Source organism: Lampetra fluviatilis, chromosome 10 (genome assembly GCF_964198595.1).
Source record: "Lampetra fluviatilis chromosome 10, kcLamFluv1.1, whole genome shotgun sequence".
In the NCBI taxonomy this organism is placed as follows: domain Eukaryota; kingdom Metazoa; phylum Chordata; class Hyperoartia; order Petromyzontiformes; family Petromyzontidae; genus Lampetra; species Lampetra fluviatilis.
Window position 1 is genome coordinate 10,909,881 of NC_136284.1, and position 16,029 is coordinate 10,925,909.

At 47.1% G+C, this 16,029-nt stretch overlaps 1 protein-coding gene across 1 annotated transcript; it reads left to right on the forward strand.

Annotated features, from left to right (window-relative positions):
• The first annotated feature begins 590 nt into the window (after nucleotides 1-590).
• LOC144934471 (sterol 26-hydroxylase, mitochondrial-like) lies at nucleotides 591-14,619 on the forward strand. The gene is made up of 10 exons (XM_078860264.1): nucleotides 591-673; nucleotides 913-1,387; nucleotides 6,511-6,701; nucleotides 7,534-7,739; nucleotides 9,771-9,968; nucleotides 10,539-10,702; nucleotides 10,873-11,039; nucleotides 12,119-12,200; nucleotides 13,483-13,749; nucleotides 14,087-14,619. Exons 1-10 carry the CDS (start codon nucleotides 591-593, stop codon nucleotides 14,201-14,203), a joined length of 1,950 nt encoding a protein of 649 aa, XP_078716390.1. The 3' UTR covers nucleotides 14,204-14,619.
• The last annotated feature ends 1,410 nt before the right edge of the window (nucleotides 14,620-16,029 follow it).

The following is a 16,029-nucleotide window of genomic DNA, read 5'->3' on the forward strand; positions in this document are numbered from 1 at the left end:
CCCCATACCGGACTCCGCCCCCAATACCCCGGGCCGTGTGATTGGGCCAGAACCCAGCAGCAACCCCATTTATGCTCGCATTACACAAGGATGTCAAAATGTCTCATTCATAGTGCAGTGTTATATGCAGTGCTGTACATTTGGGGTGCAGTGTGATGATTGCACGATCTGCCTTTGTTTAACACAGTAGCTTGTTCTCTTGTATAGCTGTTCAGTGCTGTTGCGGGTGCCTGGTCCATCCAGGATCTATTGTTGAGAAACATGTTATCTAGGACAATGTTGTGATACTGTAGTGTTCATGCATTGTGTTGATGTTTCCAAGTATTAACAGATGGTGTATCTGTGCTGTGTTTTTCCATCAGTTTTACTTCGTTCAATTCAATAAATTACGTTTGGAGTCGGGTGTTCACCCTGGCTCTGAGGGTTTATTGGATGCGATGTTAACTACTCGGATAGCGGTGCAACGCAGCGCACAGCGAGGCCGAGACAGTGTCTGTGTTCGCTTTCAGGGCTTACAAACCCCATCCATCCGAATTGAACGACTGTCGATCACGGCCAACGCCGGACATTTCTCAAGCAACCCACTTGGGATGTACCGCCATCTGCCGGCCACCCCGAAGCCCAACGGGTTATTTGGGGGTCCCACGGCATTCCCTGCGCGATCCCACCTCACGTCCCCCCCCCACAGCGCTGGGGCTTTCACAGAGCGCGATTCGCGTGGCGTCGTATCACAGTCCGGGGTGACCCCTTCAAAGAGTTCACAACATCCAGTGTACATACAGCAACAACAAAGACCTACGCAGCAGTAAAAGGCGCGCCCCCTACAGAGTGCTCGTACCTCGACTTGTGTGTGCGTCCCACCCCCACCACCCCCGATACAGCACGATAAGCATCAGACGCGGGGTCAAGCAGAAAGTGTACACGCGCTCTCGAGGTTACAGTGCGGAAACCCAGCGACGCCGAGGCTGAGCTGAGCAAATCTCCCGTCTACATTTGCACGATCAACAACAGAGCCTTCAGCGCTGCAGAGGCAACCCACGAGTTGCTGCTGCTGCTGATGATGATGCTGCTGCTGCTTGCCCCACGTGCTCTCGTGCGTTGGGCAGCCCTGCCCCAGCGCTTGACCTTAACCGTGCCCCGCACGAGGCTGCGCTCGCCGCAAGCCGCCCTCTGCTCCCGCGGTGCCGTCTCGAGGTCGGCCAGCGGCTCCTCCGTGGCAGACGCCACCGCGAGGAGGGGTGCTGATGACGGCAAGCTGGCGGGCAAGTTCGACTCGCCGACCGGGCAGCAGCCTCGGTCCGTGAAGGAGCTGCCCGGTGTGGGGATGCTGTCCTCTCTCTACTGGCTCGTCATCCGCGGCTATTTGAGCGAGTTCCACGAGCTGCAGGTGAGTGACGCATCGTCGATCATCATCAGCTCCGGCTGCTATTCTTTGTCAGCGCAACTTCGTCAGGTGTTTGCCGTGAGACGATGGGGGGGAAGTGAGCTCAAATTAAGTTCTGCTCGAGGTACGTCTGCCGGGGAGATGGAGTGATGAAATGAGCTTAAGCGCGGGTGCTCGGTGGATTGTTGCATCGCAGGATCGTGCGATGGCGACGGACTTGGGGAAGCCTTCGTTCAGCAGTGGCTTGATCATGGCTGGTGAGCAAAAAATTATTGGTCTTTCGTCACCCGCATGAAAAGTTTGACACGTACAGTGAGGGAAAAAAGTATTTGATCCCCTGCTGATTTTGTACATTTGCCCACTGACAAAGAAATGATCATTCATAATCAACGTTTTTGGGTTTAGATCGCGTTATTTATAAATGTGTCGTAACCCTCCACCACCCGACACGGCCAATCAGTAAAAATGTGTCACGTTGACAAAAGACAAATAGTTCACTGCTTTAGCCCACCGGTGTGTTGAAGCCACAACATTTACAATTTGAGTACGACGTTTCGCTGGTAATTGCATCCAGCATCATCGGGCAATTCGCCAGAATGGTGAGGCTCTGCTGTGTCTCCCGTTCTTATATAGAGCAGCAGCAGGGTGACGTCATCATTAACTCATTAACTCATCAGGTGCAAAGATTCAAGGGGGGAGTGATTGTAATTATATACTAGATTAGTAATCAGGCTATTGTTACGATGCGAGTTGTAGATTAGTAATCATTTGGAATGTGTTTTATTGTGATTATGCTACATTAGTAATCAGTTAGTGTTTGTTTCCCTTATAAGGAATTGTAATGTATCTTATTTAATAATACGCTTCCAGGCACATTTATAAATAACGCGATCTAAACCCAAAAACGTTGATTATGAATAACATTGGTCGCGAAAGCCTACGTGTTAAAAAGAAATGATCAGTCTATAATTTTAATGGTAGGTTTATTTGAACAGTGATAGACAGAATAACAACAAAATCCATAAAAACGCATATCAAAAATGTTATAAATTGATTTGCATTTTAATGAGGGAAATAAGTATTTAAACCTTCTCAATCAGAAAGATTTCTGGCTCCCAGGTGTCTTTTATACAGGTAACGAGCTGAGATTAGGAGCAAACTCTTAAAGGGAGTACCTGTATAAAAGACACCTGTTCACAGAAGCAATCAATCAATCAGATTCCAAACTCTCCACCATGGCCAAGACCAAAGAGCTCTCCAAGGATGTCTGGGACAAGATTGTAGACCTACACAAGGCTGGAAGGGGCTACAAGACCATCATCAAACAGCTTGGTGAGAAGGTGACAACAGTTGGTGCGATTATTCGCAAATGGAAGAAACAAAAGAACTGTCAATCTCCCTCGGTCTGGGGCTCCATGCAAGATCTCACCTCGTGGAGTTGCAATGATCATGAGAATGGTGAGGAATCAGCCCAGAACTACACGGGAGGATCTTGTCAATGATCTCAAGGCAGCTGGGACCATAGTCACCAAGAAAACAGTTGGTAACACACTACGCCGTGAAGGACTGAAATCCTGCAGCGCCCGCAAGGTCCCCCTGCTCAAAAAAGCACATATACATGCCTGTCTAAAGTTTGTCAATGAACATCTGAATGATTCAGAGGACAACTGGGTGAAAATGTTGTGGTCAGATGAGATTAAAATGGAGCTCTTTGGCATCAACTCAACTCTTCATGTTTGGAGGAGGAGGAATGCTGCCGATGACCCCAAGAACACCATCCCTACCGTCAAACATGGAGGTGGAAACATTATGCTTTGGGGGTGTTTTTCTGCTAAGGGGACAGGACAACTTCACCGCATCAAAGGGACGATGGACGGGGCCATGTAACGTCTAATCTTGGGTGAGAACCTCCTTCCCTCAGCCAGGGCATTGAAAATGGGCCGCGGATGGGTATTCCAGCATGACAATGTCCCAAAACACACGGCCAAGGCAACAAAGGAGTGGCTCAAAAAGAAGCACATTAAGGTCCTGGAGTGGCCTAGCCAGTCTCCAGACCTTAATCCCATAGAAAATCTGTGGAGAGAGCTGAAGGTTCGAGTTGCCAAACGTCAGCCTCGAAACCTTAATGACTTGGAGAAGATCTGCAAAGAGGAGTGGGACAAAATCCCTCCTGAGATGTGTGCAAACCTGGTGGCCAACTACAAGAAACGTCTGACCTCTGTGATTGCCAACAAGGGTTTTGCCACCAAGTACTAAGTCATGTTTTGCAGAGGGGTCAAATACTTATTTCCCTCATTAAAATGCAAATCAATTTATAACATTTTTGACATGCGTTTTTCTGGATTTTGTTGTTATTCTGTCTCTCACTGTTCAAATAAACCTACCATTAAAATTATAGACTGATCATTTCTTTGTCAGTGGGCAAACATACAAAATCAGCAGGGGATCAAATACTTTTTTCCCTCACTGTATATTTGCCTGAAAACATTTTTGCTGTGAACTTACAAGGTTAGACGGCACTTTACAACGTAGAAGGAAGCTATGTAAATACAGCATTATGTTGTAGAAACAGGTGGACTTCTCCACAACTCTGGCTGTCGCCTGATGAATCTGGTTGTAATTACTGGCGAAACGTTGTACTCAGATTGTAAATGTTGTGGCTTGGCTCTCCAACACACCGATGTGCTGTACTAGTGACGAATTGCATGTTCTGTTTACGTAACAAACCTTAAATTTCGATTTAAAGCTTTCGTGACGGCAGGAATTGATCTTCTTGGTTCTTTCGGTAAAGTCACGTAGAAGGGAAATAATAAAGTCATAAAAATAAAACATAATAAAATACAATTCACACGACGTTTCGGCCACAACGCAAGCAGCCGTCCTCAGGTGAAGAACAGGGCTGTCGGAAAGACAGCGTCCGAATGAACACCACCAAGCTTGGCAGCGTATATTTAAGCAGGGGTTTGAGGAGGAGAGCGCCAACGTTTTCATGGAGAAATTTGAGACTGACGCCATCCAGACTGCCACTCTACGCCCGACCTTATGGAAGAGGTACGTGGATGACACTTTTGTCATTTGGCCACATGGCCGGCCTGCTCTAGACCAATTCCTCGACCACATCAATTCCATACACCCAACCATCAGATTCACCATGGAAGTCGAAAAAGATGGCAAGCTACCCTTTTTGGATATCCTAATTAAAAGGAGACCTGATGGTTCAATGAGCCACTCTGTCTACAGGAAAGCTACCCATACGGATGCTTACCTAAAACCGGATTCCCACCACCATTCATCCCAGAATAATTCCATCATCAAGACTCTACACCATAGAGCCCAATGCATCTCCGACCAGGAACACATTGCCAGTGAACTCAAGCACGTACACCAAGCTCTCAAGGCTAATGGTTACTCCGACTACAAAATCCGCAAAGCCATCACTCCAACCATCAAGAAGAATCATCTTGAAGAGCCACTCAAATCCATCACCTTACCCTACATTGCGGGGGTCACAAAAAAGATATCCAAAATCCTGAATAAACACAATATCCAGATTCGATTCAACACAGTACATACAATCCGTGATCTGGTCCCATCTGTAAAAAATGTGGTTCCAGACATACAGTACCCTGGCGTCTACAAACTAAGTTGCCTCTGTGGTAGCAGTTACATTGGAGAAACCAAACGACATGTCTCGGACCGCATCCGTGAACATAAATCAGACCTGAAACACGGTAGGACAAACACCTCAGCCGTGGCAGATCATTGTTATAATTCAGTGGGCTCACATGACATTGACTGCTCCAAGACAGAGGTTCTCTGCAAGCCATCTGGCTACCATGAGAGATTCGTTCATGAAGCGATCCACATATACAAACACAGAGACAATTTCAACCGAGAAGATGGATTCTGGCTCAGCAATCATTGGAAGGACGTGATAAACCATTTCGGGTCTTAACTGATTGTGTTCACATTTACGGTGACTTTCAGACCGCAGTCCACTCGCTGGCATTGACTATATATCTTTTGTATTCTCCTCAGGGAATGGAGTCTTTGCTCCGCTGCAAGTCTCCTTTCACCACTCTTCCATTGACATATTTCGTTGCTTCCTCTTAGTACCTTTCACGCGACGGTCAATGGTATAGTGTATAGCAGATTGTATAATAATAATAAATAGTATAAAAGTGTAATGTTTAATATAATGTATAAGGTAACATATAGTAACGTATTTGTATAGTGAATATACAGCAGTGTGGTATACAGTAGGGTGTGTAGAATAATACATAGTGTAATATTACAATGTATAGTCTAAGGTATAGGGTGGTGTATAGTAACGCAGTGTATAATTTAATGTTGGGTTTGTCTATGGCAGTGTATAGTACGGGGTATATCCGTGTGATGTAAGAAAAAAGTTTAGCTGGAGGCATATTATATTTTTTTGCGACATAGAAGTGTAATGTATGACTTACTGTTAGTAGCTCAGCTTATTGGAGAGTATATTGAGTATATTGATATTTTAGTTTTTTACGTGGTGGTTTGGCTGCTGCAGCTCCTTACTATTAAAATTTCCCTCCCTTTATTACTGCTAATCCTACTTCCTCCCTTTATTACTGCTAATCCTACATAATACACGAGCATAATATGACTTTGAAACACCCCCCCCACCACCTACACATTCCACAAGTAGTGACTAATCCCATATCTACATTTTCCATAAATATGCTAAATTCCCCTGTTGATATGTAAATTCATTTGTCAAGGCGCTCTCCTCCTCTAACTCCTGCTTAAATATACGCTGCCAAGCTTGGTGGTGTTCATTCGGACGCTGTCTTTCCAAAAGCCCTGTTCTTCACCTGAGGACGGCTGCTTGCGTTGTGGCCGAAACGTCATGAGAATTGTATTTATTATGTTTAATTTTTATTATTTTATTATTTCCCTTCTACGTGACTTTACCGAAAGAACCAAGAAGATGTAACAAACCTTCCTAGTTGGCCGTGTTGGGTGGTGGCGGGTTTAACGACACATTTATATATTTCTTGATTCTGTTGGTGTTTCGAAAATCGTTTTATACTTTGAGCGACGCACACTAATACCAAGTAATCAATGACGAGGGATGTTTGACCCAACAGATTATACATCACAAGCGCTTCGGGAACATGTGGACTACATACATGGGCCCGGAGCTGTTCGTCTGCCTTGCCGACCCAGACCTTATCGAACAGCTGATGAGACAGGAGGGACCTTACCCTGTGCGCATGACCTTGCCCGCCTGGGATGATTATCATTTGATGCGGGGTCATTCCAAAGGCCTGCTAACCCAGTGAGTCCACCATGATGCCAGTGAAGTTTTTTCTTTTTTTGTGTACAGCGCATTGGGTTTTCCAGTTTCGGGTGGATTCATTCATTAACTGAATTGTGCTGCCAATGGCTTCATCGTCATTATTAGAGACCCGTAGACCCATAGAGAGACTGATAGACTTACATGCAGACCCATTGAGAAAAGGGAATGCTCTGACTTCATCATCTGCTCTCTTCCACCATATTGCCACTGGTTTGGTGAAAGTGCAGCACTTGTCATCATCATCACCACCACCACTAAATATTGCCTTGGTGTTCGAAATGATGAATGAATCCACCAGCACTCTGTATCACTTGAAGCTGGAAAACCCGAATTGGACTATATTGTCTCCTCAACGTGGGGCCAAAAAACTGCCACTGCTGTACACATGCACGGTGTACTGCAACCACAATACAGTGCACATACATGCCAGGTACGTGACCTAGACAAAAGCAAAATTTCCCCTTATAATATTTACAGACTTTTTGGAGCAAGTAACTATGAAGGCTGGCACAGTACACGAGGGGCTGGATGGCCAGCACCACGCTCTGCGACTCTTGTTTCCCCAGCAGGGATGTTCGCACACTGCACTGGGTACTCATTTGAGGCTGAGTCAACCTAGGGGAGGCCCAGGACTGGTTCAGATAATTGTCATTGGTGTTGGCCGTGAGCGGGAATCAAACTGGGGTCACCGGGTTTACAGTGCAGCGTCCGCACCTTTGCCTGCACCTCCGGATGAATGCAAACACACACACACACATGGCCGATTACCGGAGCTGCTAGCCCCCCCCCCTTCCCATCTCCACACCTGCAGGACGGGCACCGACTGGAAACGCATGCGCGAAGTTCTCAACCAGCGCATGCTCAAGCCCAGGGAGGTGATGCAGTTTGCGGACCCCCTCAACGCCGTCGTCACAGAGCTGATGGGGCACGTGCGGGCGAGGCGCGGGCACGGCGCCGCTGCCGCCGTTTTCCCGCTGCCGGACGTCGCTCAGCTGCTCTACCGATTCGCCTTTGAAGGTGCGCTCGCTCAGCCGAGCCCGAAAGCGGCACAGCTGCAATTTTGATGTCGCAATAAAGAATAACAAATTTTGACTTAGAACTTTCGTGACTGCAGGAATTCATATTCTATGGTTCTTTCGGTAAAGTCACGTAGATTGAAAAAATAACCATAAAATAAAGTGAATAAAAATATCACGGCGTTTCGATCGCAACAGGAACAGCGAGCTGTTCATAAAGGTTTAGAGATGGGCGGGGCAGCTAATGTTAATGTGGGAGAGGTCTCCGACACCGGTAGTAGGTCTACACCAATCAAAGCATTGCACCTCGCTCCATAAACCCACACTGCAGACGGTGGAGGTTGGCAAGAAAACACAAATCAAGTCATGACCCAAAGTGGTTGATGACATCTTTCCAATGATTGCTGAGTCTATAACCTTCCCCTCGGTTGAAATTGTCTCTGTCGATATATGGATGGGTTCATGAACAAATCTTTGTTGATAGCCAGTAGGCTTGCAAAGTACCATCGTCTTAGAGAAATCAATTTCGTGTGAGCCAGCCGCGTTAAAATGATGATCAGCCACGGCAGAAGTATTGGTCCTACCATATTTCAAATCTGCCTTAAGTTCACGAACATGGTACGAGACATGTCGCTTAGTTTTCCCAATGTAACAAGTACAGTAAAAGCTTGGATTGCGAGTAACTTGGTCTGCGAGTGTTTTGCAAGACGAGCACATTTTTTAAATAAATATTAATTTGATAAACGAGCGAGGTCTTGCAATACGAGTACTGTAGTACGTACAGTATACGCTTTTTCTGCCGAGCGTCACGTGATCACAACTGAGCCGATGGTTCTTCTCTCTCTCGCTGTTGGATTGTGGGTAATCATCTCCCATGCTCGGTCTCAGTCGATGTGCCTCACTCGTATCGTCAACATTCGTGCGAGCGTATACTGTTTACTATAGTGTTGTGACCACGAGTGTGTGCGTAAAGCATTTTTTTATTTTGTGTCCAAGTGTAGTGACTGTTCTTTAGTAACTGTACTGCAAGTAAAAGTCGTCCTACACAATAACCCTCCTCTCCTCTCTCTCGTCTCCCTCACACCAGCCACGATTCAACTTAATGAATTAAATTGATCACTTTATATTACATTTTAATAATTAAAATATATTAATCATTTTGATATGAATACAGTATTTTTGGTTGTGGAACGAATCATACTCTTTTGTTTTTTCGGTAAAGTCACGTAGGTAAAAATAAATAAATAAATCTACTAAATTTTATCACGACGTTTCGGAGGCAACACAAGCTTCCGTCTTCAGGTGGAACCGTTACAGCCAAAGTCACTGTAATAAGTGAAGCTAATCACTGTAATAACGGTTCCACCTGAAGACGGAAGCTTGTGTTGCCCCTGAAACGTCGTGATTTTTTATATATTTTTTACCTACGTGACTTTACCGAAAAAACCAAAGGGTATGAATCCTTGCAGTCACGAAAACTTCAAATTTGTGGAACGAATCATCCGAGTTTCCATAATTTCTTATGGGGAAATTCGCTTTGATATACAAGTTCTTTGGATTACGAACACGTTTCCGGATCGAGTTATGCTCGCAATCCAAGGTATTACTGTATTCATTTATGACAGTAGCTTGGATTATTTAATATTGTGCAAAACGATAGTCTGTAACTATCACAATTTTTCAGTTTTTTTAATGAGAAAACGGCCTTGAAGTTGACCGAATTCAGATAAATCAAGAGCGATGAGTCACTCTTCTGGTTGAACTCGTGACATCGCAACTGGCTCAAAGGGTGGTCCAGGTAGAAACGTGCCACTCCCTATCCAAGCTACGCAGCCTTGGGTGGGCGTTCACTTCGCCTGGTGAGACTACTGTGGGAATCTGGGCTGAGCCGATGGTACACGAATCGTGAACGGGGCCGGCCTTCTTTCCAGCGGTCATGGTAACCCGGGCACAAAATAAACCAGATCATCTTTAAAACCACTAGTTTTCTTTCAACAAAACGCCTCTTGTGCTCATCAATTGTTCGTGGTAGGCGTTACAACCGTTCTGTTTGAGACTCGAATGGGCTCGCTCGAGGATGCCGTCCCCAAGGAGACCCAGGACTTCATTCGCGCCATCGAGAGCATGATGTCCACCACGGTGCACGTGACGGTCCTACCTCGGTGGACGCGGCCACTCCTGCCTTTCTGGGGCCGCTTCGTCCAGGCGTGGGACGTCATCATCAACACCGGTGCAGTGTGTTGGCTTAGGTCAACCGTCATTATCCCCGACTGCGCTCACACGTACCACCGCGACAAAAGTAGATGCTCAAGGCCTTGACTCACCACCCGAGCATTTCTCACTGGTAATACTTCACCAGATAAAGCATTTAAATGAAGTAACTATGGCGAATTGGTACCGCATAGCGGCGCAGGTCTGTCTAGCGAATGTAAAGAGTGTTAAAAAGTGGGTTTGATGAACAATGGTTGGTTTATAGAATACACAACCTCTGGCAGTCGTGTGACCTCTGTGATCTGATTGTAAGTTGCTATTCCAGTTTCCCACTCGGGGCAGCTGCAATCAGATTTTGTTCACATTTGAGCAACTCAATTTTTTACAACAGTAGAAATTGCGACCGGCACTCGTGCCTGTAACGATCAGCCCAGAATTGCCTCATTATGTTACGGCCTTCGGGAAAACATGAAAAGCTCAACACCTGTCGAACGGATTTTTTTGTCTGAACGGCACGACAATATTTAAAACGTTTCCCTCATTTTCTACCCGCTGTCCTTGCGCCGATGTGGTGGCTCCGGCACCGCAGCGACGCGACTGATAAACGTCAAGCTGGCGGAGGTGAAGGATTGCATCTCCCGGGGGCAGGAGGTGCGCGGCGAGTACCTGACCCACTTGCTGGCGAGTGGTCGCCTCTCGCTGCCCGAAATCTACAGCAACACCACCGAGGTCCTGCTGGCTGGCGTGGACACCGTACGTTCGACTCCCATTGGCGGACGGCTACAGCCAGAGGCTGACACGGTCGGCAGTTGGCCGCGATCTTGCTGCCAGTCTGTCGGCGTCACCGTGCGTGAAGTGCGATCGCCCCCCCCTCACCGCCGCCCTTGTTTTATCATTGTTTGTTGACTGTTGGTCACTCACAGACGTCGAACACGCTCTCGTGGAGCCTCTACCACCTGGCTCGGATGCCCGCCTTGCAGGAGGCCCTGTGCCGTGAGGTGAATGCAGTCGTGCCTGGTATAGCCGTGCCGGGCATTGACGAGGTGGCCCGGATGCCACTCCTCAAGGCCGTCATCAAGGAGACGCTGCGGTGAGGTGTTCGGGGGCACTGGCAGAGCCAGTGGGGGGGTGGGGTGGCACGTGCCCCCCCAATGATCCGATCGCAATCCCTTATTTCGATCGGATCATTGGGGTTTATTAGTAATAAATTGGCATTTTGCGACCATGAGATGAGAGGACAATAGTCTGAGTCCATAATTGGCAATAAGTAACGGCAAAGCAGTTATAAGTGACTCATAGAATTGTGCGCAGTTGCGTATACAGTACACGACTTCCCTGAAGGCAAACACCTTCAGCGAGCGCGATGCCGATCACACACGGTTCGAATTCGACCCTCGATCGATGGCTGCACCATCGCCGTGCACGCGTTGAATAAAAAGCAAGGGACAAGTCCTCACTTACTAACAACTCCTATCATTTTTCATTGCTAAAGGGGTTGCCCCCCCTACCTGAAAATCCTGTCTCCGCCATTGTTCGGAGGGCAGCAAGGTGCGACCGCATACGTGGTTGCTGCTGTGTCCGCTCTGCAAGTTGTATGTATGCACATTAAACTTCTTTTGCACTCTACATAGCCAACCGTGCTAGTGTGTGGTGTTAGCCGTTCGCGATGCCCGTCGGCTCTGCGCCGCTTACTTTGTCAGTCGGCTTCTTATGTTTCGGTTTGATTGAAAGCTAGGTTGTTTACTTCAACATTTTCTGTAGGTTACATTTTGTTGTTGTGTTCATACGTTCGTTCGTGCTCTACCTTGGGCTGAACGCTGTTCATAAATTATACGATGGGAGGTCACTTTATCACCTCTGCCAATTTTACGGTCCAGATGATGTTCTGAGCGCCGTCACCAATGGCTGCACAGTAACCCATCAAGTAAAAATGTTGTTTTGTACTTTATTTGGCTAAATTCTACGTCTGAGAATTAACAATCGGTTTCACTGCTATTTGAGTAAAATTACTCTCAGTGGCGGAATGGGAGGAAAAGTGAGCAAAGATGAAAGGGCCACTTGAAGCAATTTCCAGTAATTATGTTGAGATTCCCTTGTAAGGCCCATCTCGGACACATGGATTCACGCAGGTTTCTAAGTTCTAAATGTATTTGCTGTTTATGTCCGCAGGTTATACCCGGTGGTCTTCCAGAATGGGAGATGCATCATGGATGATGGCGTGGTAGTCGGCGGGTACTCCTTACCAAAAGGGGTAAACCGTGCTCGCGTTGAGCTCACTGCATACGTCACGTGGAAATTTCCCCCACATTCATTGGGTGTCGATTCAGCTGTAGAAATAAGTTCGGAATTTTTTTTTTTTCAAAATAAATCATTTCTGTCAGTTGTAACTTTGACCATTTTCTAAATGGCATCGTTTCTCTAATCACCGCTGCCGCTTTTGTCAAGTGTGGTGATTTACATGTTGTTTTTACTGTAGTGACTCGATTATAACGATCTGTGATTGGTCGAAATTCATCAGGCGTTGCCATTTGTAAAAATGACACTTAAATAACAGACCAAGATTAAATAATAGACCTTCGTCATACACTGTTGGATGAAGAACTTACCAAACCGTGGCAGTTATGGATGTTGTTTGACCGTACTTGTTTATTAATGCAAGTTGATGAAATGGACAGCACAGAATCAAACTCACGTTACCGTGCTCGTAGAAAAGTGTGTGAACTGCACCACAAATGGCCTTTGTGCGTGTACAGCACAGCCCTTTTTGTCAACCCACTTCTGGATGGAGGACCTCTCCATGCCACGTGGGTCATGAAGGTTGTTTACATACTTCACGCCGGTCAGGGTGGGTTGGTGAAATCGAGAAACAAAGATGTGGAAGCATAGAGTCACAGTATAATAATTAATTGTTCCGCACTGCGCTTTGCAACGTAAATCTGCAAATGCCTATGACAACCTGGCGTGTACCTGGTGGTCAAGGGCCATCCAGGTTCAACACTGTTCAGCTTCCAAGGTCTGATGAGATAGGGCACGTTTCAATGTGAATGGCACTTCTCAAATAAGTTGATTGGCCCATCCGTTGTTTTTTTTATAATGGCTCTAAGGCCCAAAATGCCAAGCGGTCACCAACAACAAATAACTACGTTACATGTACCAGATAAGATGTAAGGCTTTGATTGAGTTGATAAAGCTTTTTTTGGACGTGGGCAAAGAGAGAAAAATGGGGGAGGGCTTTTCCAAGTTGAGCAGCGCCAAGAAAGAAGGAGAAAGAGAAAGGTTCTGACCGGCAGTAATCGTGGTGGTTGAACGCAGTGTGGATGAGATTAATCATGTCATTCCGGTAGACCCGAGTCCTCCACATCAGTGGAGATATCAACGAATGGAATTTATGAAAAACCGTTACCATGGCAGCAGCCGCGAGAAAATAGTGATGATGAGACAACTGACTGGCGGCCGGTGAGCGAGCGGAGTGAATCGGTGAATGTTTGATGGTCAGCCAACGTGATCGTTGCCCCCCGTCGCTGGCGCCGCAGACCCACCTGTCACTGTGCAACTACCTGCTCTCCATGGACGGAGAAATCTTCCCGAATCCGCGGGAGTTCCGGCCCCAGCGCTGGCTGCGGGGCAAGGACCGTGCCGCATGGCGGCACGGCAGTGGCGGGGAAGAGGAGGAAGAGGCTGCTGCTGCTGCCACCTCGGAGAGAACGCATCCCTTCGCCTACATCCCATTTGGCTTTGGGCTGCGTGGGTGCGTGGGACGCCGTATCGCCGAGCTCGAGATGCACCTCTGCCTGGCCAGGGTCGGTATCCCCAGACGAAGGTTTTATTGGTTTAACATGTAGCAGGCTTTCGCGACCAATATACATAATACAGGTTTTTTGGGTTATATCGCATACATACATAAATTTGTCATTAAACATGCCACCACCCGACACAGCCAATTAGTAAGGTTTGTCACGTAAACAGAACATGCCAATTCGTTACAAGCCACAACATTTACAATCTGAGTACAAGCTAGTTGTGCAAAAGGCCGAAAACCCCTGGCCGTATCGTCACGCGAGATCGTGACGTTATTTGGTTTCTCCCTGAATCTCAGCGATCGTTCTCTGTCACCGCGTGTGCTGCTTGCTCCCACAGTTTGTGAAGACGTTCGAGATGATGCCCGAGCCCGGCGCGAAACCAGTTCTGCCAAAAACACGGGGCCTCCTCGTTCCCTCTGCCCCCATCAACCTCTTGCTGCGTGAGAGACTCTGAGGAGAAGAAACTAAAGAAGAAGAACGACACGGAGAGAAGGCCATAATATATATTTTTTTGGGTTAGATCGCGAAAATATATAAATGTGTCATTAAACCCGCCACCACCCAACACAGCCAACTAGTAAGGTTTGTCACGTAAACAGAACATGCCAATTTGTTACTAGTACAGCACACCGGTGTGTTGGAGAGCAATTCCACAACATGTACAATCTAAGTACGACGTTTCGCCAGTTATTACAACTAGCTTCATCAGGCGACAGCCAGATTTGGGAGTGACGAGACAACTGCAGACGATGCAGGGCTCAATGACTCGTGGCCGGAGTTGGCAGGGGGGCACACAGGGAGGAGGCAATGCCCCCTCCCAAACTGGGCACCTTTATTAATATATTTTCAGAAGTTTACACTTAAGATCAAGTCAAACTCCGCGTATGCTTAGTGTGCGCTCATTAAATCCATATCGAACACGCGTGTTCGACACGCGTGTGCACTCCGTGTATCCCAGGGCTTAATTTATCACCTCTATATTTTCCGGATCGCTGCTAAGATGGCATGGAGTAGTCATAATTGGCGCAATGCACCGCCACTACTACTTACTACTCCTCGAGTACAATATACGCTTATCCATAATAATCCTAAATGGCTGTACCATGTTATTCCGGGGCTATTCCTAAGGCACCGCTCGCACACGTTCGTCGTGCTCGTCACAGCCACAGCCAAAGTCATCACGAGGGCAAAACGAGGCGGGCGAGATGGATGTGGCGTGGCGCTGTCATTCCCGAACTGTTCCGGCTGATGTGAAGAATGACTGCGCTCACGAGTGTGCGAGCTCGCTGGTCGTGAGTGATGTCACATCCCTGTCAACCCATCCCGTATTCCTGTACAGGGAAATTGAGTTAGGTCCATACGGTGCATAGCCATATCAACACGGGCAATGCATGTGGTTTGTCTGTGTTTCTCCCTCGCGATGGGACTTTGTAGGATGAACGTTGAGATTTTTAATGGCACAGAGTGACCAATAAGGTCTGGATTGGTCTTGAATAAGGTAGGCACTGGTAAGGGGTTGACAGGTATGTTATGTTCTACAAGGGCGAGAACACTTAAATGTGGCACACCATCCATCTCCAGCCTCACGAATTGTGTCTACGCTGGTTAGCATTTGGAGGTGCTCACGAACAGCAACAGTCCATCAAGGCTTATGTACGATGGATGGATCTGTGTCTGTTCTGCCTCACGGCAGGTGTTTTGCTCCGTGGGAGTGGGGGCGTGTGTACACAGGAATTTCCTGATGTTGAGTTTGGTCACGTGACCAGGAAGTTCCAATTTGACAACCTTTCAGCCACGAGGCTGGGGGTCCGCCATAATACAGAGTTCAAGATGGCGGCACACATCGCGTCCCAGTGAAGCCAGCTGTAATTGTACATTGTGGGAATTTAAGAATTATTGTCTGTAAGTTCGTTTATGTTCTTGTAATACTGGGAATGCTGTTATAATGTTAGAACGACCGTTATAATGCTGTAAATGCCTTTATAATGCTGTTAAATTGTTACGATAAATACGAGGCCTAGTTAACAAAGAAGCCTGTAACTTGCCTTATTGTGAATGTCACTTGTAATTGAATAAGTCGAGTCAAACTTGTACCCAAGTAACTATATTGCGATCTTGAGAGCAAGTGTAATAAAAGACTCCGTCAGGCACTGCTGTCTCTGTTGGTCTTTTATTTAGTTTCTTTCTCCGCACCCCGCTGGGTCCGGTCCGCGGACCAGCGTCGTCTCGCGCGCACCCCGCACGCGCTCCCTCGTCAGCTCCTCCGCTCTTCCTCACACC

Excerpts from the sequence above, each read along its gene's own strand:
- LOC144934471 (XM_078860264.1), top strand. The coding sequence starts at position 591 with ATGTACCGCCATCTGCCGGCCACCCCGAAGCCCAACGGGTTATTTGGG. Across the intron at positions 7,740-9,770 it reads CTACCGATTCGCCTTTGAAG|GCGTTACAACCGTTCTGTTT; the intron begins GTGCGCTCGCTC and ends TGTTCGTGGTAG. Across the intron at positions 13,750-14,086 it reads TGCACCTCTGCCTGGCCAGG|TTTGTGAAGACGTTCGAGAT; the intron begins GTCGGTATCCCC and ends TTGCTCCCACAG.